Source organism: Vitis riparia, chromosome 6, assembly GCF_004353265.1.
Source record: "Vitis riparia cultivar Riparia Gloire de Montpellier isolate 1030 chromosome 6, EGFV_Vit.rip_1.0, whole genome shotgun sequence".
NCBI classification, from domain to species: Eukaryota; Viridiplantae; Streptophyta; class Magnoliopsida; order Vitales; family Vitaceae; genus Vitis; species Vitis riparia.
The window spans coordinates 4,073,463-4,096,725 of record NC_048436.1 but is presented as its reverse complement, the minus strand read 5'-3'; the positions used below and the strand labels follow the sequence as shown (position 1 = coordinate 4,096,725).

At 37.0% G+C, this 23,263-nt stretch overlaps 3 protein-coding genes across 5 annotated transcripts; 1 reads left to right on the top strand and 2 right to left on the bottom strand.

Annotated features, from left to right (window-relative positions):
- Window positions 1-3,681: 3,681 nt before the first annotated feature.
- On the top strand, window positions 3,682-5,787 carry LOC117915562 (high affinity nitrate transporter 2.4-like). The gene is made up of 3 exons (XM_034831144.1): window positions 3,682-4,533; window positions 4,622-4,737; window positions 4,914-5,787. Exons 1-3 carry the CDS (start codon window positions 3,724-3,726, stop codon window positions 5,578-5,580), a joined length of 1,593 nt encoding a protein of 530 aa, XP_034687035.1. The 5' UTR covers window positions 3,682-3,723; the 3' UTR covers window positions 5,581-5,787.
- Window positions 5,788-8,427: 2,640 nt separating this feature from the next.
- LOC117916833 lies at window positions 8,428-14,582 on the bottom strand. 3 transcript variants are annotated; one of them, XM_034833019.1, is made up of 4 exons: window positions 14,486-14,582; window positions 9,619-9,830; window positions 8,816-8,964; window positions 8,428-8,730 (listed from the first exon to the last, which is right to left on the bottom strand). In XM_034833019.1, exons 1-4 carry the CDS (start codon window positions 14,565-14,567, stop codon window positions 8,643-8,645), a joined length of 531 nt encoding a protein of 176 aa, XP_034688910.1. In that variant the 5' UTR covers window positions 14,568-14,582; the 3' UTR covers window positions 8,428-8,642. The 3 variants fall into 3 exon arrangements, with proteins under 3 accessions (XP_034688910.1, XP_034688912.1, XP_034688911.1); XM_034833021.1 differs by having other exon boundaries at window positions 9,619-9,785; XM_034833020.1 differs by lacking the exon at window positions 14,486-14,582 and adding an exon at window positions 12,201-14,479 and having other exon boundaries at window positions 9,619-9,785.
- Window positions 14,583-16,452: 1,870 nt separating this feature from the next.
- On the bottom strand, window positions 16,453-20,649 carry LOC117916884 (cell division cycle protein 48 homolog). Its single transcript, XM_034833093.1, has 9 exons — window positions 20,621-20,649; window positions 20,362-20,530; window positions 19,863-20,091; window positions 18,871-19,637; window positions 18,304-18,525; window positions 18,155-18,226; window positions 17,771-18,052; window positions 17,130-17,486; window positions 16,453-16,734 (listed from the first exon to the last, which is right to left on the bottom strand). Exons 1-9 carry the CDS (start codon window positions 20,647-20,649, stop codon window positions 16,453-16,455), a joined length of 2,409 nt encoding a protein of 802 aa, XP_034688984.1.
- Window positions 20,650-23,263: the final 2,614 nt, after the last annotated feature.

Here is a 23,263-nt window from a genome sequence, read left to right as displayed (position 1 = left end):
GCAACATGTAGAAGTTTAGTTCAAGGACCTAATTCAAGATATATATGGTTCATTATGGATTCTCAAATTGAAATGGTCAAAATGACTAGGTATAGGTTCACGCTTGAAAGACACCTATCTTTATTGTGTGATATAAAATTGCCCAAGTTTTTTCTTTTACTAGTTATTTTCTTTATTTTATTTGTAAAGTTCAAGTCAATTATTTTCAAGGTTACAAAATCCTAACTTAAAACATGTAATTCAATAACCATAAATATTTCTAACGGTTGAGGATTTATGAGTCTTAATACTTTTATCCATTATATACCTAACAGTCATCTCTTAATAAAAACAACTACCCTTTTACCTTTGAAATTATTCTAAAATATTTAAAAATCGTTTTTCTTTTCCTTTATCTCATAGTTTCTGTGAGTCTTTTTACCCTTAACCTTCATAATTTTTGGGCAACTCGATCATGGATGAGTTCTTCATAATCTTCCTATGGATGTGCTTGTAGAGGAGATACTGTTGTGAACTAATTAGGGTTGTATTTTGGAATTGCTATTGATCGTCAATATCCATATATAGGAAGGCAATAGTGGTTTTAGGAGAACGTGTTCTCACGTGCCTCACCAAATTGGGTCAACTTTTCTTATCTCCATTTATTTTTATTTTCCATGATTTTGATTTATTATTTGTTATATGTACTAAAATTTGTATGTTTTTTATAAAGTAGGAAATTTTTCTAACACAAGTACCAGCACCGAAATGTGCATGCAATATACACCTTCATTAGGGTTTCCTTATCTGTCTGTTGTTTCGACAGGGAGAGTGGTTGCATAACCCAAATAGGAAAATTGAAGAATGTTCATTGCCTTAAGTTGCCTATGAACTTAGATTTTGTAGATCCCACATCCATTTAATTAGCTTTAATTATTCATATTTTCCTTAAAAATATTTTGCATGAAGATAATATTCTATTCAAGCATACCTGTTTGCTTATATCAGAGTTTATCCTTCCAACCCATAGGCAGAAGAGGAATTAATGCGTTTGCAAAGTCTAATCCTCACGAGGACTCTATATTCATTGGTTTGTGATCATATATCCACAGCTCATTTTTTCATTATCCTCTTTGCTAGGCTGTCATCAATACCGCAATCTGAAATGAAAGATCATATTAGTCATTGTCATTGTGTGAAAAGATAGAAATGTACGGTGCTGGTCTGATGAGTTTATAATAATGGTCAGGGGGACGCAGTTTATGCGTTGTTTATAATGAGGCTGTTGTTAATAGGTTTGGTACGTTGACTTGCTTAATATATATAAAACCTTCCCTGCGTATGCTTTGTTGTTTATTAGCTAAGATTGAAGGCCACCAGAACAGGCCGCATGGTGTCATTTCTCAGGCTTGTATTAATCATATCACTGAGTAGCATGAGATGAATGGGTGTGTGGCTAGCCTAGATGCAGAGCACTTTCTAATTAGAAGGATGTTCTTCTAGATGGGTTGTGGACAAACTCTCATCATTCCTCTAAACTTTCGGCTGGAAAAAGAAAACCAGTTGTTTTTGGATTTGATATCTCTTTTCACTATTTGAACTATAGTCCGCAAAAGTTGAAGGCAGTGAATGTCTGGGTTTCTTTCAAGACCATTTGAGTCTTTAGATATTTTTGTTTCTACTAAGGACACAACTTCAATCTTTTCTTAGAAGATCAAAACAAAATTAAGAATAAATTTCTTTAGATGTTCTAACTCTATAGCTTATTTGATCAGTTGGGCCGACTTAATGTGACAAGAACTTTTTTTTTTCCCCAACTCAATTCCACCAAACTGTACGACTTTTCGTACCTTGTCTGGCAAATTTTAAAATCATGTTTTTGTTTAATTTTTGGCACCTTTTATTTAAATAAAAAAAATAAATCAGATGTACGAGTACTTATCCCTAAAAAAATGGCAGATATAATCCCTAAACATTCTCCTCTTATCCTTGTCCTACTAAGCAATCTGATCAAGTACAAGGTCTTATAATGGAGTTCTTATAAAAATAAAATAAAATAAAGGAGCCCTTATGAGATGAGACCATATAAAAATAGTATCCCCCTAATTTTGAGCTCTTAAACAATGTAAACAGGCCTTCAACTACAGTTTCCTGCCTTGGATTTCCACCAAAATCCAACTAAAGGACAAGTATCATGTCCACGATGTCTTGAAAAATAATTCTCTCAGGAAACTTTCAAAGCTCGTGAAAGGGTAAGGAAGGCATATGATATGATTTGTGTCTCCATCAAACCTGCAAGCAAACTACGTTACAAAAGTTAGTTTGTGTAGTAGGAAATTAAGATATGTATTGTTTGACCTTGAGAAGTGGTAGGAGAATGTGGGGCCAGAGTTCTAGTGTGGACAGATGCCTATGATGTAACCGTTTGTTTGAGAAGTTGAAAAGTTTTTCGGTCTGAAAGGGAGAGAGGAATTGGGTTATCTAACTCAGTGGCTCTTGATTGACTTGCAAGTTGCAAGACATCGAATTTAGCCATGAAAAAAATTAAGGGTCCATAAGAATGGTTTGGGGTATTGGCATTTGGATATATGCAACTTATTTTGATTTCGTCATTGTTAGGAAGTGCGTGTGTTTTTTCTGACTTGATGCCATTGAGAATGATTTGTTACTGCATTGGAACTATATGATTTGGCTGCAAGTTAAATTCAGTATTTTCACCTAAAGGGTAGGAAAAATGAGTAGAAGTTGGATTGTGGCTGGTCTAATCAATGTGGATGAATGTTAGTTCTAATGGATTTAAATGCAGCCTACTTGGGTTGCTAGAAGTTGGAAATTGCCCGCACCAATTAAAAAAATTACATAAATTTCCAATTTTGGTTCTTATTGGGTATTCCCATTCTATGCCACTGGTTGAGTGGGACAGCATCCATGAGATATGCATCTCTCTCAATGTTAAAAATGTTCACTGCTGCCTTTAATTTTCAAAATCATAGCGAACCTATTAAAATTCCAGTCGACAGCAATGACAACTGATGTATTTTTTCTCTACTGTGTGCTAAGACTCCTAGATGGATCCCCATAATCCCAGCCTAAAGCTAAAATATGATGTTCCCAGAAGTGAAATGGACCACAGAAGGAATTAATTTTATAGCCCTCGGGACAAACTTCAAAGGATGTATACAAGCAAGTCAGCCAAAAAGTACCCCTGGTTGAATGCAGCAACACTATGGATTTGCATATGTACAGCAGATGACCGCATTCCAATAGGTCTAACCACGTTGTTACCCTCAAGCTAAATTGCATTATTTTTCTAAAAAGTTGTTTAGTTAAAAAGAAAATTAAGAACCCGACAAGAATCAGATGCTGATATTGGCAGAAAAGAAATGGCAAAGTTTTATTAAATAATACATATATAATATTACAAAACTGAGGGTGGTTCCTGCCTTTTGTGGTAATTCATTAGCTGCTGGACCCTCCTAGTAAGGCTATGTGATCCTTTGGGATATACGATGAGACTTTCCCTGTTGATATGAAGATGCGGCAAACGGGATTCTGTATTTGTTTATTTGAGTTCCTCCAAGTGCTGCAACCATTGGGAATCTCCATTGGCTCTTTTGGGGCTTTTACAATGTCAACGGATGCCTCGTATAAGTATCCCTCCACCATGTTCTACCTCCCTCGGCATCACTTCTCTAGCTTCCTTCATACCAAGACAGGGAAGGAACACCACTTTCCAGAGAAAGAATGAGTAACATTGAAGGGTCCCCAGGAAGCTCCATGCATGGAGTCACAGGCCGAGAACAAACCTTTGCCTTTTCAGTGGCTTCCCCAATCGTCCCAACTGACACCTCTGCTAACTTTGCTTTACCGGTCGATTCTGAGCATAAGGCGAAGGTTTTCAAGATCCTTTCCCTTGCCAATCCTCATATGAGAACCTTTCACCTCTCTTGGATCTCCTTCTTCACTTGTTTTGTTTCCACTTTTGCCGCTGCTCCTCTTGTCCCCATCATACGCGACAACCTCAACCTTAAGAAAGGAGACATTGGAAACGCTGGAGTGGCTTCTGTTTCAGGAAGCATTTTCTCCAGGCTAGTAATGGGTGCAGTTTGTGACCTGTTGGGGCCACGGTATGGGTGTGCTTTCCTTATCATGCTAACCGCCCCAACCGTCTTCTGCATGTCCTTTGTGTCATCAGCAGGAGGCTACATAGCTGTTCGGTTCATGATCGGATTCTCCCTGGCCACCTTTGTGTCTTGCCAGTACTGGATGAGCACCATGTTTAATGGTAAGATCATTGGTCTTGTCAATGGAACCGCCGCTGGGTGGGGAAACATGGGTGGTGGAGCAACTCAGCTCATAATGCCAATACTGTATGAGGTAATCTGCAGAGTTGGTTCCACTCCATTTACTGCCTGGAGGATTGCATTCTTCATTCCAGGGTGGCTTCATGTGATCACGGGGATCTTAGTCTTAACTCTTGGCCAAGACCTACCTGATGGGAACCTCAGCACCCTGCAGAAAAAGGGAGATGTGTCCAGAGATAAGTTCTCTAAGGTCAGTTTTTTAACCCTCTCATGAGATCATGAACTTTTTATTGGTGATGATCTGATAAGTTTCAAGCTAATAAGTTGTTTTTGTTCAGGTTTTCTGGTATGCCATCACGAACTATAGAACATGGATCTTTGTCCTGCTCTATGGCTACTCCATGGGTGTAGAGTTGTCCATTGATAACGTAATTGCAGAATATTTCTATGATAGGTACGTCTCCTCCTCACACGTTTCTCCCGAGTTCATGGGTTTGGGTATGGACCTCAACCACTCCTGATGTTAAAACATGCTGGTTGATATGAAAGCAAAGGCCAGAAAGAGGGGCAAAAAGCTAAATTAAAAAGTAAAAGAATTGAACTAACTATATGACGTTCTATATGTAACAGGTTCAATCTCAAGCTACACACTGCCGGAATCATTGCCGCCACCTTCGGCATGGCCAACCTCGTGGCCCGCCCCTTTGGTGGATACAGTTCAGACTTAGCAGGCCGAAGATTCGGCATGAGGGGCAGGCTATGGACCCTTTGGATCCTCCAAACTCTTGGAGGGGTATTCTGCATCTGGCTCGGCCTTGCCAATTCACTTCCCATTGCAATCTTGGCCATGATGCTCTTCTCCGTTGGAGCTCAAGCCGCATGTGGAGCAACTTTTGGCATCGTTCCTTTCATTTCTCGACGATCTTTGGGCATAATATCTGGCCTAACCGGTGCAGGTGGGAACTTTGGCTCCGGACTGACCCAGTTGGTGTTCTTCAGCTCCTCAAAATTCTCCACAGCAACAGGCCTCTCCTTAATGGGGGCCATGATTGTCGCTTGCACTCTTCCCGTGACATTGGTGCACTTCCCACAGTGGGGAAGCATGTTCCTCCCACCTTCAAAGGACGTGGTAAAAGGTACTGAAGAACACTATTACGAGTCCGAGTGGAATGAGGAGGAGAAGCAGAAGGGTATGCACCAGGGAAGTCTCAAGTTCGCGGAGAACAGCCGGTCAGAGCGTGGCCAACGCGTTGCCTCAGCACCAACCCCTCCCAACTCTACACCATCCCATGTTTAGCTCACAGGTCTAGATCAACGTGCATGCAAGTGAAACCCAATAAAAATCAGAGGCTGTGCACTTGTGATACGTCTTTCCCCTTTAGAATCTTCTGTATTTTACTTTCACCTTTTTCATTTTAACTGGTGTTCTTTTGTATGAATCTTAATCTTGCTGATATATCCATATAGAGGATTCTGTGTTCTTTGGTCGTGAAGACTAGATTCAGATTTCAGATTTCAGATGGGGATGAATGCGTAAATGGTATGCATATTCCGAGGGATTCTACCATATATATATATATATATATTAAAGTATTATAATTGATCTGGCCGGATCCAAGTACATCTGGGCTTGCAACTTGCCAGGATACAAGGCCTTCTATGATTGCGTGGAATTGAAAATATTTTATTTAATATTATGAAGATTCTCAATTATTTCCTGGGTATCCGGAGAAGTTGGCCTATTTTTGGTTGTGAACAAATTAAGTATAATAAGATATATATATAAAAATATAGTAATAAACAAACAAGCATATAAATATATGTAGCTTAGTTGGAGCATATAATCACTATAAGTGATGTATTTAAGGCCACCCAAGTTGTGGTGGCAATCATCAAACCTCACTTTTGAACAGATAATAAACAAGAGGCCTTTGAAGCATCATATCTCAACATTGTGAATACTACTTAAAACTGAATCATGGGCAGAGGCAATCCAACTTTTTCTGATATATATGATGGAGAAGTATTGATGGCTTTCTTGGATGTTGGGGAAATGTGGCCTAGCTCGGTGTAAGATACAGGCAAGTAACTCTGACCTCTTCTGGAGACGTGCGCTACAGCACATAGGATTTCCAATGGGATGATGAACATTTGACTGGGTAGATCAACCATTTTCAATCAAATGGGGGAGAGTATGCATATGGTGCTGATGCCACTGGGGTTTTCTAGATCGCTCATCCTACTTGATGGGGAATGGGTGGAGAGGGAAAGCGGGGTGCAAACACAAGCTAGGTAGAATAGATCAGAATGAAAACCAAGAACAGGGAGAAACACTTCTCTCTTAAGTAACTCATGAGTTGATTCAAGCTGGTTCATCAGTGTAAAACCATAAAGCAGTTGATGAGTTTAAGAACCCTGGGGTGTCCTCAATTAGGCCAGTGACCTTGTGACTATCAAATAGGCATATGGCTGGAAAAGAAAATGGGAAAAAGCATGTAGCTCAAAGAACTGAAAACCATCGAGGCATGAGCAGTTCCAAAGCTGAGCCCGCTTTACAAAATTCCAAGCCAACTTGGTGGAATTCCATAAAAATAAAATAATTCATTAATTAAAATCAAGAGGCTGCAGCAATGACTCCAGAAAAGCACAAGCAGAATGTTGTCCCATAGAGCTGCATTTATGTGTTCTATTTGGTGTTTGAAAGGAGTAGATCCTGAAAATGGGAATGAAAGAACCCACATCCACTTTGTGCTCTCAACACATCAGTCCAGATTTCTGCTGACTACAACTCTGCAGCCAGAGTGCCTTGGGCAACATGGAATTGGGTTATCATTTGGTAGCTGATACAGAAAGAATTAGACTAACTATTGGCTAAATAGCTTACTGATCCTGCAGAATTTTTTGTTCTTCAAATTTGATAGAATATGTATACTGTACCCAGTGTTTTTGAAAAATCAAACGTTTGATAAAATTTTAAAAATAATTTATAATGCTTTTTGAAGAAATACTTGATATACGATTCTTTCAATTACATTTTAAAGGAAACACTACCAAATGCACTCAAAATATCAGGTTAGTCTCCAGCTCCACACAGCCGGGTTTTTGGTTGTGGCAGCGCCACCAACTCACAGAATTCCACACCCCATGTTTAGTGCCAAGGCAAGATCAAAATCATGGTGTGCAAGTGGAACCCTGTAGTAAGAAAAGGTCTTGTACTCATCTGCACTTTCATTATTTTTTTTCCTCTGTTTTTCTCTGCTTTCCATCATTCTTTCTTGAAATATCAGTTGTACAAGGTGGAAATTAATCATAAATCTCCGAAACTTTTGAGAAAAATAGGTTTCCTTTCCAGTATTTGATTACTAGTGGAGCCTCATGGATATATGAATCCACTAGTGGCCTTCCACCCAACTAGGAATTATCCATAAAGATCATTCTATTATAAATATAACAGAAATTTGGAATTTCCTGCCTTGGCAGGAAAAATTGACTTGGCTTTGATTGTGTGAAACGAAGAAAATACTAGATAAATTACTTGACCTGTGCATAGTATCAAAAAACTAGTATCATACCTATATGCAAAATTACACTTCATTTTTACTCTTATTGACCCTGAGATGCAAACCTATATGATAGGGCTATGAAGAACTACAATTGTTTGCAGGGGATCCATTGCAGCACAGTCACAGTTCATGACTTGTTCTGTTGCTATGCAAAAACAAAATGGAAACATCCCCTCTGTAGGCACTGCAGATGAAGAAAGAGATAGCCACTTTACATGTATTTACCATGGTTAGCAACTCTCACTTTCTAGAGTGCCATTGGAGATACGTGATATGTGAAGCTGCATGCTTGCTTAGATATCAACTTGTCTCAATTATTTTAAAAGTTCAAACATGCTATCAAGCAGTACACATCAGATCAGTTCATTTTGTGTTGTGATCAGTTGTGAATAAAATGTAAATGTAAACCTATGAGAAGGTGGAATGCCAATGAAGGTGATTATGATAGCCATTCATCAGAAGCTGATGATGCCATGCCCTGTTTGATATTTTTTGACCTGGTTATTCGGCTATAATCAAGATATTGGTTATCTAGTTTTGATGGGAACATGTGCTTTTACAGATCGACGGGAAGAAGATTGGCCAAATGTTGGACGCTAAAATGATTTTGGTAACATTTTACTTTTGCGATATTGCAAAGTTGAGGCAGCAATATTACAAGATATAGCATAAAATGAAGCTTGAACTCGCTTTTGATCTTCTGCGACTGCAAGTTGGTTACATTCTTTGATAATGATGTGGGGATGAAATCAGGAGCAAAAATCTCAATTAGAAGAAAGACATGATAACAACAAAACTATGAACTCAACTTCCCACTGCCACCACAAGTGCTACAGGAACGGGCAGAAGAGCACTTAGTACAGTAACTCCATTTCTTCGGAAGCCTGTTACAATGCAGCGACGAATTTAGAACATTAATGCAGCCCAAAGTTATACAGGGTAGAGAAACTAAGGTAAGGGCAAATGTACCCTGCAGTGTATCGAGTAGCCATATTCTTTGCAGTCAATCTTGCCTTCTCAGCACTTGCCTCTGACAGTTTCTTAAGCACAAATCCTTCACCATTGCATTCAGAACATATGCCAGAACCACCACAATCTTCACAAATTTTTAAAGGAATCTGTTTCCTAAGAAAGTATGCAATTAGAAAGACATCTCAGAAATAGAAAATGAGCTATAAGTGATCATACAGAAAAAGGGGTATCAAAGGGGAATTTTGGATGCTGCCTAGAATGCATGTTGGCATGCCACTTATGTCAAAACAGAGAGTTCTGTATATATTATATGTTGGACACCAAATACACACACACAGAAACTCAAAATCCATTTTTCATTGTAACTGTTAAAAAATGCAACAAACATAAGTTCCTTTATCCAACCATTTTTGACAGAGCTGATCCTTGATATCAGATAACATCACCAAGTTTATATAAGATAAACATTAGGTGATTTTCCATGTCACATTAAACACAATTCAATGCTTTAATGCTCATTAAACACAAAATAAGGTATATAAAGCTCTTTGGTGCAGATGCTCAGAGAACAATGACTTTTTATGAATCCAAAACAAATAAAAATAGGGAAAACAACAGTTTGTCACCATTCAGTAGGAGAAATTTTGCATTAACATATCTTACAATAAGACATTTTCTAATTACAACTCATTTTATAGAGGATACATCGCACATTCTTCTTTACCTAAGTTGCAGATATGTTAAGATTTTCCTTTTAGACATGATGTTTTCAGTTACATGTTTGTAGATTAGTTACATACCTCAGTTGCTTCAGAAGGTCTACTTCTTCTTACAAGAAGTGTAGCTGCAGCACCCACGACTGTGGCAGCAATTGCTACAGAAGCGGCTGTTTCTGGTAGTGCATAAGATACTCTACATATTTTTCTTCGTTGTGCTTGTAACTTCACATCAGTTAAAGAACTAGGATCTGGATCAAACGCATTATGAATATGAGGCTTGAAGTCCCTACTTGCTTCACAGCATCAAAAGTAAGATCAGTTATAGCAATTCAACCACATTGTGTTTGGTATCTCACACAATAGAAAATCATTTTTTTTTTATATAAGTAAGCAAGATATGCATTAGAAAAGGCTAAACGCCACAAAGCATACAGGGAGTATACAAGACGGCTACAGCCTCAAAAAAGAAAAAGGACCAAAAAGAACTACCTCCCCTCAAGTGGAAGCTATCCACTCCAAGAAACCTATAAGGGAGAAAGACTCCTCACCTAAATACACTTTGGCCCAATTCCACAAGTTACAAACAAAAGAATTCTTTAATCTCTGAATATTCAACTCACCCCCCCTAAAGGCTAATCTATTCCTCTCCTTCCAAACCGTCCAAAAAATACACAACGGAATGGATTTCCAAATCTTTTTCCTTTTCTTCCCTACAAATGAGCCCCTCCAGGAGATTAGAGTCTCCTTTACAGTTTCTGGGAGGATCCACTTAATATCTATCAACCCAAAAATAATATCCCAAAGGACTCTAGTCACTATACAGTGTAAAAGAATATGATTTACATTCTCTTCTTCACATTCACACAAAAAACAACAATTTGGAAGTTGCACCCCTCTTATCTGGAGCTTATCCAGAGTGAGCACCTTCTCCCACGTGGCCTCCCAAGCAAAAAAGCAGACTTTAGTTGGCACCCTATCCACCCATATTTTCTTTGCGGGAAACACTGTATCATTAGGCTTTTCCAACAGCCTGTAAGCATCTTTAACCCTGAAAAAACCATTTCTTCCTTGCCTCCATTTAACAGAGTCATCCCCCAGTGAAGGCCTATGACCCCTCAAAGTATGGAGCAAATCACCAACCATATCCAACTCCCAGTCATTGAAGTCCCTCACAAAAACAAGATTCCAATCTCCTTGGCCCGAATCTTGGTCCCACATTTCCTCAATCGTGGAGTCTCTATGCACAGCAAGGATACATAGACACTGAAAAACATTTTAGTGTCAATGAATTGTAAAAAAACAAAAACTTTAGCTTTCTAATTGCCGGTTTCTACCAACAGATTCACCAACATAATCAAGGTGAGAGATATGTTATCTAAGTAAACATTAAACAACATATTTATGCCATCCCTAGATTCAATTGGAATGAGAATAAGTCATGGCATCAATTACAAAAATCAAACTAATTAGCTACATATACTAAAATCTAAAAGTATCAGTCAGGGAAGATATTGCAAAGTGCAATTAACAGTTACTTCCATGATTCAAATACAATTTTGTCGAACATGTGCATCAGCCAGAGACCAAGAGAACAAAGTTATTAGTTTCAAACTGGGAACTTGATGAAAAGATCAGCAACTTGAAAGAGATTGAAATACTACAAACAAATTTGTGAACTCTCGGATGTAATGCATGCCAAAATCAATTTCTGAGTAGTTATGAAACACAAAGTAGAATACATTGAGTGGAAGCCTTGGAAATAACCCCAAACCACAAAATCTGTTATATAGACACAATATGATAGCTTGCTAGATTAGAAGTGTAACAGTCCTGTTACAAATTAATTACAGCAGACCACTTAGAGAAAGCAACTCCAGAATTTCCGAAAGAAATTTCTATGCAAAAAAGATCTTTAAACAGGTAAAATGTTATGGATTCCCCAAAACTAAGCGTTATTAAAATTTAGGAATGTGATAAAGGCAGTGCTTATTTCTACAATTACTCAATTTCCCCTGTCCACTATAGCAGGGGAAATGCATGACCCAGAAATATATGCAGTACATATTCTTCCTATATTACAAATGAAAATATTATTCCCAGAGAGGGGACTAAACAATCTAACATCCTCCCTTGACGTGTTATGTCATCTTCACCTTTCTCCAGCAACCAGCAATCTGCTCTCTGTTCTTAACTCCATACTAGCACTCTTGTGCCAATAAGCACTGAGATAGCATTAGATGGCTTATTAAATAAACAGCAGGTAATTTTGATAATGAATATCTTTTTTTATTATTTTTTAACAGGTAAATAAAGAGAGGATGATATAAAAAGATTGTTTAAGGCATAAAGTTCTTAGCTAATAATGTACCACAAAAAGAACAAAGATAAGGGTTCTGGTTTACAAATGCTTTGATTTTTAGAACTATTTTGTTTATCAGTAAATAAGATTTATATTAAAAAGCACCAAAAAGGGCACACCAAAGTACACACGACGTAAACAACAGCAGCCAAAAAGCACCAAAAAAAAGGAAGAGAAAACAAAAAGCTACTCCCTCCCTCAAACCGATCCCAACCAATCAATAAAACCTACTATGGACATCAATCTTTCACCTATGAACAGTTTGGTCATAGTTAACAATTTACACAAAAACAAGTATTTCAACCTTTGGATTGAGAGTTCCACATTCTCAAAAGATCTTCCATTTCTCTCTTTCCAAATAGTCCAAAAGAGACATAAAGGAGCCGCCCTCCAAACTTTTTTCTGCTTTCCTCCAACAAAGGAACCATGTCAGCCTAACAAGGTCTCTCTAACTATAGACTGCATCAGCTAATAAACTCTGAAGAGAGAGAATAATAGCTCCCACAACACCTTTACCTTGTCACAATGCAAAAGAATGTGATCGATTGACTCCTCATGAGAACATAGGAAACAATGGTTGGCCAAAGACCACCCCCTTCTTTGAAACTGGTCAAGAGTCAAAACTTTTCCCCAAGTCGCCTCCCATGCAAAAAAGCTCACCTTCGGAGGAACCCACACATTCCACACAACACCAGAAGGGAATTGCACTACCCTTCCTGTCTTTAAGCTAGCATGAAGTGACTTAACAGAGAAAGTCTCACTCTTCGTTTCAACCCAACACACTTTATCCTCTTTACCCTCTTCTACCGCTTTATCTTGAAGTCTTGCCAAAAAGCGTTCCACAATAACAATCTCCCAATCATTTAGAGGCCTCGGGAAGTTAGGATTCCAGCCACCCCCCACATTAGAATGCTGCCACAACTCCGCCACCCAAGCATCTTTAGAGTTAGAAACATAGTAGAGCGTGCATTTGGAAATAGGCATTATCTATTTTGCGTTATTTCCATGGCATGACAGTGTATATATTGTTATAGGAGCCCTTAGTAGAGATCATACTGAACTTTAATTTGATTGTGAGGTCTTGCTATTAGGAACATTTGCAAAACAGGTTCCTTGACTAATGTTTTCAATCCAGAGATTCTTAAAATAGAGTATTCCATAACATATCTAGACTGACCTGTACAACATAAGTAAGAAAATTTAATAAATATGTTAAGTCCCCAGCTTTACATAAGCCAATTTAGTTTTAGAGTTTGCTAAATCAAATTGGCCAATTTGTCAATGGTAATAACATCTAGTGGCTCATAATTGTCAGGTGTGCCATTCATATGGCTAACCCAGAAACCAATTAGTAATGCAAATGGCTTGAGTGTTTCCCATGAATAACAAATTCAAATTTTCAAAGGAAGTTAACTCCTGCCCAGTTCTCCACTCTGATATGGCTTCAACTATGCCTCACATCCCTCTAACAGTCAAATAACAAGGATCTCATATCAAACTTACAATTAGATTTACATAAGTTCTATTTTAATAAGAATGGCATCTCTCAGTTTCAAATGGTAAACTTGAATAATGTATTCTAATAAGGGAAAAGAAAACCTTTAAAGCATGTTCAGTATTCCCAAACTAGATTGGGGAATTGGAGCTCATTCCAACCACATCAACCCAGGTTTTTGTATCTGTACTTAGCCTCATAAAAGAATCCAAATCCAACTCTAGTACAATTAGAATGAGCGGACATGTAGAGTCCAAGCCCCCATTTGTGTACAAGGTAATTTGCTTCCAAAATCCAAAATGCCAAAATGCGTGAAATCAAATTGACTCCTTAATCATAGAAAGCCCCTCCAAAAACCATTCCTCATTAACAAAGACAAACAAACACTACACCCCACTAGGAAATTATTTTCCCCTCACCCACAGAACCATCTAAAGCCATTAATCCGAGGAATCACTCTCCCATCAAATTATTCAATCAACAATAAATTCTGGTTGTCTCCCCATTTCTAGGGTTCCCTTCAATACTCACCACAACCCTTGAATTTCCAGTGTGTTTTGAAATTGGATATACCCACTAGCTCCACATAACCTAAAGAACCATTATAACCGAAATCTTCCACCATAAATCCAACAATCATTAGGTATGGTGGTTTCACCAAATCCCCATGCCCCCAGTTCTAAAACACCCTGCATAGCAACAACTAATTCCGTATCACTCTGAAACACGTAGATGCGTGTGAACAACCAATTCTAAATGATCTTGAAATGCATATACGCGTGTCAACAACCAATTCTCAACGATCCTGGAAAGCATATACGCATGTGAACAACCAATTCTAAAGGGCCCTGAAATGCGTAGATGCTTATGAACAACCAAGTATAAAGGACCCTCAAAAGGATACCCATATGACCAAACCCCATAAAAGCCCCAATCTGAACTGGGTATTTCCATTAATGACTCTCATTTTTTTCCCATAACCACGTAACATTCCCATCAACCCCATTCAAAGTCTCAGTACTTATGCCCATCTTAGAAATAAAGAAGAAAAAAAAATGTAACTCTACGAAGAGATTGGGGTTTGTTTATCTTACTCTTTAATGGTAGAGTGTGCAGTGCAAGCTCCATTTGGAATATCTTTGTCCAATTCACAGGTAAGGTAACAATAACTCCCATGGTAGATCTCTTATCCGTGATGTGAGCTTGGAATCCGCCCTTCTTTATACAATTAATATCCAAATTGCCATTATGCCGTTGATAAACACTATTAGGCATTTTTGGTAACAGAAAAATGCAAGCAAATAGAGAAAAATTAAAATTAATAAATTAAAATTAAATAATTTTAAAATATATAAATTTTTAACTTTATTTTATTTTGTTTTATTTAAAAAATCATTTTCCTTTTATTTAAGGATGAACCACTGTAGCATAGGGTTGTCCCATGGGAAGCAAAAGGGGGAAATGTGGTATCAGGTACATCTACATGGGCGGCAGCAGCAGCAGTGCTGCCCATTGTGAGGCAATTAAGGCATTGTTGTTGTGGCTTTGCCCATCAACTTTTAAATTCATTCATGAATTAAACCAACTGCAGGCTTGATTTCTTTTTGCCTATGGGGGCGTTTGTTAGTTGGAGGAATAATAAAGATGGAAGGGTGGTGGTGAGTGGTGACGGTTGCTTGTGATATGTGGCCTAATGTCCCATTTGGCACCAAACCGTCATTAAGGTTGACTTTTGTGGGAGATTCAAGTGGGGTTTTGAACTTGGGGTGTTGTATATACTGATTGAGATTACATTACCAAGTTATGGGAGTTTAGAGAATTTCCTCAAAAGGGATCCTTTTCTAATATAATTGGGTTCTGGGTCCAGATTTGAATGTTCAAAATCCTGAGATCGATATTGTAAAAATCAGTGGTGTTTAGATTTAGAGACCCAATGGAGAGGGTTTGGGCATTTGTGGAGGAAGAGAAACTCACGGGCATCCCCTCACATCCACCTCTGTGAAAAGAGCCCCCACTTCACCAACATCCCAAGTAATGCTGACTAGCAATGAGCTGTGTCATATCTGCTTCCACAACTTATTCACGAGCCTATTTAAAGCCCCCTTCATCACCTTTTCTTTTTAACCCGCCCCATTAAAACCTCTTATAAACCTCTCTACTCCACCTCTCTCCCACACAGAAACACTCTGATGTCGAACGTTCTATGCATTCTGCTCATCCCTCTCCTCGTGCTATCTTTTCTAGACCTGGCCATGGCCGGTGGCCGAGGTCTCTCTTCAAGAGCTTCTGCCCCCTCAACCTCAAGGCCTCTAGTCAGAGAGTACCATAGAGACTTCGTGAAGATGAAGCCCCTGTTGGATCACAAGAAACATGTTTTCCATGGAAAACAAGTAAAGAATTGCAAACCAAAAGGCTTCAGGCATTCTTCAGCTCCAAGCCGGTTCATAAACTATCGGCCCCTTGTCTCACCAGGGTGTTCTACCAGGCGCCTGATCAAACCTTGAGCAAGCACGGAGAAAGGAGGGGTATAGATGATGTTCTGGTATTCAGAAGAATCGAGGTGAGACAACTTTTGTCTATGATTTCCGTGTTTATGAGGGATGAGACCAAATTGGGGAAGGGATATTATAAACTTCCCATCTTGTTGGAGAGAAGTTGTGTAAAAGTTCATTTTCATCCGTGAGCTTATTATACTTTTGTTTGATTATATATGATATATGCTGAAGTGTAACAGCACATAAGCCTGTTTCTGAATCATAAGTTGCCTTGGCTCAATGCTTTATTTGCCATTCTCCATCACCAAGTCATTGCATTACCACCCACTTGAAGAGAAACTTAACAATTGCTTGAATAAAAAACAAGACTGAATCCTATAAAAATGGTTCGTCTATTACAACTTACATTCCCATCCAGCAACCAAACTTCTTAAATAGTGCTGAATTTGTTAGACTCTGTTAATATAATGCAACCATAAAGTTATTAAAAGAAAAAATAAAATAAAATAAAATAATGGCTTAACACAACAGTTGATTATGACTAATTGTAAGTTCTTCTAAAATATCTAACTATAAAGATCATCTTCTTCCGGCCCACTAGTAGAAGTTCCTAATGGGTTAGAACCAGAGCCACCTGGTCCTGCCTCGGAAAACCGGAATTGTGATCCAAAACCCCTAGACTGCTGAGCAAATGCCTGGTATTTGCGTATGTCAGCATCACTCACACTCCTGCGAGCATACTTCATTGACTCCTCAAAGTGAGAGGCCGTAATCTCTGCAACCTCTTCCTCAAGGTCCTCATCCATAGCCTTAGGATTTTCCTCTCTCCCCCTCTTCTTCTCTATGTCCTGCAATGATAAGAAAGTCCATCTTCAGATGATCCGAGTGATTTAAATAAAAAAGAGAACAGAGCAACTGCAGGAGTTCCAATGCCCATTTGAAGACTGACTAAATCATGCAACTCCAGGAGACAATGAAAAAAAAAAAGCTGACAAAAATTTTGTGGTCATGCACAACCAAACATGTGAATGATTCTTAAAATTGAGGGCATAAAACGGAGAAAGGAAGAGTAAAAGAATGTAGCTTAATGGAAACAGAGTATCCAACTTCAGATATTTCTGTGAAGGCCAAGCTGAAAGTCTAGATGCCATATGCATTCAGAGATAAATAATTCCATAGCCCTCATATAGAGAGACAAGGAAAAAACAGAAAGATGAGTCAAATACAAGGTGGAGGATCATACCTTCTCAATGTTCTCTCTTATGGCATACTTGCATGCTCGCTGGCATATTTCCGTAATATCGGCTCCACTAAAGCCTTGAGTGTACTTGGCGAGGGCCCTCAAATCCACATGCTTAGAAACTGGAGATTTTCTTAAGCAGGCCTTAAAAATCTGATGCCGAGAGTCTTCATCTGGCAGGGGAATATAAATCAACTGATCAAGACGTCCTGGCCGCAAAAGTGCTGGGTCAATTATGTCAGGTCTGTTTGTAGCCCCAATTATGAAAACAGTCTTTTTTGCTGACATGCCATCCATCTCAATCAAGAGTTGGTTCAGGACCCGATCAGCACCACCTGCATCCCCAAGATTGCTCCCCCTCTGCAAGGATGAGAAACGACATTACCCGGCTGCTCAGGTCAACGTATTAAAAGGGTGGCATTACTTCAACCCCAGTTCTAAAAGAACACCCGTGAATTAACAGGGGTTTTAGGCCTTTCAGTTCAATTTCAAGCCATTTTCAAATCTTACCATATCAAACTATTGTTCAAACTTCAAATGGCTATTTTTCTAAAGCTAGAAAATAAAGTAAAAGATCAAGACTAACTAGTTTAAGGAGTAAAAAGGGAAATCAAAAGCAAGTCTTGATGCAACAAAGAAACAACCTGAGTAGCAATGGAGTCAAGCTCGTCGAAGAAAAGGACACATGGTGCTGACTGTCGAGCCTTGTCAAAAATTTCTCGAACATTGGCTTCACTCTCACCAAACCACATTGTGAGCAGTTCAGGCCCCTTGACACTGATAAAGTTTGCTTGACACTCATTTGCAATTGCCTTAGCCAGTAGAGTTTTCCCACATCCTGGTGGGCCATAGAAAAGTACCCCTCTGGAAGGCGACATACCAAATTGCTCAAACTTCTCTGGATGCTCCACAGGATATTGAACAGTCTTTGTATTGAAAGGAAAAGGCAAAACATACACAAGAAATTAGCTGCAAGCTTAAACTATAAGAAGAAATTAGCTAACAGTCAATCCAGGAAAAATTGTTACCTCCTGAAGCTCCCGCTTGACATACTCAAGACCACCAATGTCTTCCCAGCTGACATTTGGCACTTCAACAACCTGTTCATTGAAAACATTAACTACCAAACAAACGTGTCTCTCATTATATGATATAAAATTCCCAGAAATTCACTCACCGTTTCCCGCAAAGCAGATGGGTTGGTTGTTCCCAGTGCAGTATTGAAGTGCTTATCAGTAACAGCCATGGAATTGAGTACTTCAGCATCAATAGCTTCATCTTCCAAGTCTATCACATCCATCTTTTCTCTAATAGACTGAAGTGCAGCTTCAGTGCAGAGAGCAGCAAGATCAGCACCAACATAGCCGTGAGTATCTTTTGCAATCCTTTCCAAATCAACCTGTGCAGTTGAAAACAATTATTTCCAATCAGCTCAAAGATGGGAAAAGAGTGAGCAATAGAAAACAGTAGGGCTTCAAATGGAGGAGGCTTGACCCAAAATTCAACTTCTCATATAAATCCATGTTCTGTACTTGAAAAAAGATTGGATACTCATACCTGATTTGAAGTGAAAATCAAATCCATGAAATGCTCTCAAAACTCAAAATGCTGCAACTATTGTTCTTTTTTCTTTTTGAACTAGTTTATCAAATCCAGTTACCCATCCTACTCTAATCCAAAAGCAATTGATTTATACTCTAGAAAACAAATTTCAAAAAATAAATGTTCAGGGAGTTTAACTTACATCATCAGAGAGCTTCATGTTCTTGGTATGAATGCGAAGAACTTCAAGACGGCCAACTTCATCTGGAACACCAATGTCTATTTCTCTGTCAAACCGACCAAACCTTCTCAAAGTTGGGTCAATGCTGTTTGGGCGATTAGTAGCTCCAATAACAATAACATGAGCCCGGGATTTCAGTCCATCCATGAGAGTCAAAAGCTGTGAAACAATACGCTTTTCAACTTGGCCATGTGTTTTCTCCCGTTTAGGTGCAATTGAATCAATCTCATCAATAAAGACTATGGATGGGGCATTCTTCTCAGCTTCCTCGAATGCCTTCCTGAGATTTCCTTCACTCTCTCCAGCCAATTTTGACATAATCTCAGGTCCATTAATACAGAAGAAGAAGGCACCAGTTTCATTAGCAACAGCCCTGGCTATTAAAGTTTTTCCAGAACCTGGGGGTCCATAAAGTAGAATTCCTTTGGGTGGCTTCACACCAATTGATTTAAAAATTTGAGGATGCCTCAATGGCAGCTCGACTAACTCACGTATTTGAGCCATTTGTTTCCGAAAACCACCAACATCATCATAACCAACCTCATCCAACCTTTCTTCATCCTCCCTCCTCACCGGCTTCCCTTCAAAGAAGATTTCAGTGTCTGGATCAACCACACAGTACTCCCCTGGGTGGGTTTCAACAACCTTGAACTCTACACTTCTCATCCCTCCCCTCACAAGGAAGAGATCTCCTTTCCTCACAGGGCGGAAATTATCCGAGAAATAAGCTGCAAATTTAACATTATCAGTCAACATGTATAAGCAAATTTAAAACATTATCATTCTGAAACCCCAAAAAAGATACAAGGAAAAAAGAACAGAAACTTAAGTTACTAGGAAAGAATTGGAATGAATCTAAACCCCAGATGATGGTCTCGGTTAAAAACCAACAAACAAGCATAAAAACAGATGAAGTTAAAAGAAAACACACATGAAACCAGTAAGAAACTCACGTTTCAGGTATGCATCATATAGATTTCCAGTGACACCTTCTATGGTGTCATCCATTGGCAGTATGTGGACACGCTCCCCATACATAATATCCATGCAATCGTGCACAGATACGACGTCTCCAAGCTTAACCCTCAGATTTGACCTAACAACCTTGTTCATCCTGATCTTTGCCGGCTCACATGTGTCATCAGTAATGGCAATGCAGACTGTGTCCTTCCTCTTCTTGCCCTGTAAACCAAATAGTGAAATAAGTCAAACAGAGTTATCAAGATTCAGACCCCATAATAAATCTGTAATTTCTAATAAAACAGTACTCAGAAAAAAAAAATTCAGATTCCTTTCTTCTTGACAAACATAAAGGAGCATAATCATGCAGTCATGGATGACAAAATAAAACATTGAAAAACCCAAGTCGTTGCCATTAACCCGATTCTCAAATCTTCCTAAAACCCTTTCCAAAAAAAAAAAAAAAAGACAAAAACACGCCAAAAGGAATACCTTGATGAGAATAGTATCCCCGCGGAAAATCTTCAATGTCTCTATGGTTGTGGAGTGCATAGAGACAGAGGAGTTATCATCGATGGTTGCTTCGTCGACAATGAGACGATTGGGAGCCTTCTTCCGCTCCAAAATCGTCGTGGAGAAGTCTTTCTTGGCCGAGGCTTGCCTGAAACCATCAAAACAAAATCAAATAAACTCAACTTCGCTTCCCAAATTCAAAAGCAAATAACAAAGAAACTCGAGAATCAAAACTCACGAAGCGGAAGCTTCAGCTTGATGAACCATGTTGAGAGAATGAGGAGAGAAAATTTGGAATGAGAATTGTGGGAACTACCCATGCATATCTATAAGGATAAACCACCCTTGTTGCAACTTGCATGGAATCCTTGTCCCTCTCAATATCTGATTTGAATTTTGTTTCTATTTTATGCTTCTTGTTTTTTATGCCCCACCAACTTTTCTTTTGAGTATTTAAAATTAAATATCTTGAGAATGATTCGTCAAATGTAATTAGACGTTGAGTTTGATTACAATTTCTAATCAAGAGAACAAATGCTAACGACAATGATTCAGTCCAGGAATGTGATTAGACTTTGAGTTTGAGTTCAATTTTCAACCACCTGAGAGCCTAATTTTAGTGAAACTTGTGAAACGTGAGAGAGAGAAGGAAACAGGAGGGAAGAGAGAAAGGAAACTAACACCATGTTTGGTTCCGGAAGATTTTGAGGAAAAAAATAAAAAAGAAAAACTAAAAATTATTATAAATAAAAAATAAAAATAATTTCTAAAAATTAAACATAACCCTAAAAACAAAGTGTTAGGCCATTAGGTTTGCCCTATCAGTCTTGGTTTAGGACTCCACGTGTTTTACTGTGATTTACACTCTTTTAAAGATTTAAAATTGATATAAAATCAAGTCTAAATTAAACTAAAAATGGTTGAATTATTTGAAAATAATGAGATAAGCTAGATAAGATGAACTTACGAAAATTAGAAATAAATTAAATTAAAAAGAAGTTTAAAAAGAAAATTCTTTTTAAATAATAAAATTAATTTAGAAATAATTTTAAATTGAGAGATTAAAAAAGATAATCTTTTTAAATCTTTTAAGGAATTTAGAAAAGAATTTAAATTTTTAAAGGGAAATTTTTCCAAATATTTTTTAATTAAAATATAAAATCTTTCAAAAATTTTCTAAAATTTTTAAGTTTCTAAATTATTGTTTTGATAAAATATGATGTTTAAATTAATTTTAAGTTCACTAAAAGTGTGATTAACAGTGATTCTAGAAAGTGCTTCTATTTTTTTTTTAATACTTGGAAATTTTCATTCTTCAAGTATTAAAAATGTTATAAACACTTCCTATAATTACTATCAAACGCACTCTAAATTATCTCTTATATATGTCTATCGAAAGTGTTTTTCAATTATTCGATGCACTTAAAACTTTAAGTTATTATTCGTTGTGTTTAAATTTATGTAACTTTTCTTCATATTTAGTGCACTACAAATGTGGGGTCTTTCATCCCATGATTTTTTTATCTCTATATGTTATGTAGAGGTTTTTCACTTAAAAATCATAAGTGTATTTAATTGGTTTTCATATCTTACATTCTCAAATGATTAATAATGTCAAGTCTTGTGTTAAAATCTTTAAAATACATTCATTCACTCCTTCTCAGTATAGCCCTACTACTAAGGTGGTATTTGTTTTTTTACTTAATTCTAAATAGAACCTTAATACTTAATAGTATTAAATATTAGGTTGTTTGTTTTTGTAGTATTTTATTTCTATTAAGTATTAAAAAGTAAAAAAAAAAAAAAAAAGTCATTGTGTTATTTTTTTTATTTAGAAAAAGTCACATATTTTGATTTTTTCTATTTAGTAAAAAGTTTATAATAAGTCATGAAAAAGTAAAAAAAACAAACAACCTAAATTCTAAAACTAAATAGTTTTCAACTAAAAACCAAAAAAACAAACACCACCTAAGTATTTTATACTCAAGATCTACAAACTTTCACAAAATGCAAGGTTTTGTTTATAAATTACTTTCAAAAATAATTTTTGAGAATAACTTTTAAATTTTTTTTAAAATAGCTTTCATTTGTAATACTTTATTTTTAATTAAAATAACCCTAAAAAACAAGGGAAAATACTTTATTATTTGTTTTAATTTTTTTTTTAAATCTATTTCAAGAATGAAAAATTATTTTTATTTTCTAGTTATCAAATGCTTTTTATTATAGAAAATAGAAAATTGTTATAAAAGTATGCTTTTTATTATATGTTTTAAAACAATTACTAAACATGCCTAAGATTCTTATGGGGAGCATTTTCATATAAAAGTATGTTTAGGGATTTGGGATGGTCTCAAATTTTATTTTATTTTTTTAAATAAATTTTTTTTAGTGTTTGTTTTCAATCATTCTCAATATTCATATAATCGATTTTTAAAATTCACAAAAAATAATTTAAAATATATTCTTAGTAAATATCTAGGTTCCAAACTAAGTTCTTAGAAAAATATTTTTTGTTAAAAAAAATCATGAAATATGTTTTCGTGTCAGAAATATAGGCTCTAACTAAATAATAAAAAATTATAACTTGATTCGTTGATATATTGATGATCTTTATTGCATGTTCAAACTTTGTCCACAAAAAGCATCTTAAAGATCACTTTTTAAAGAGGAAATTATAGCTAGATTTCCTTATGTATTTTTATAATTGCGCAAATATTCTCTCATAATTTTTTAAATTACCTTGAAATCCTCTTATTACATACTTTGTAAACTAGATAAAGGATAAAGTGGGTTTGTATACACTCATGTAAAAATAATTATAAAATAGTTATTCTTTAAAAATAATTCAAATTCCGTACAATCATCAATCAAAGATGGT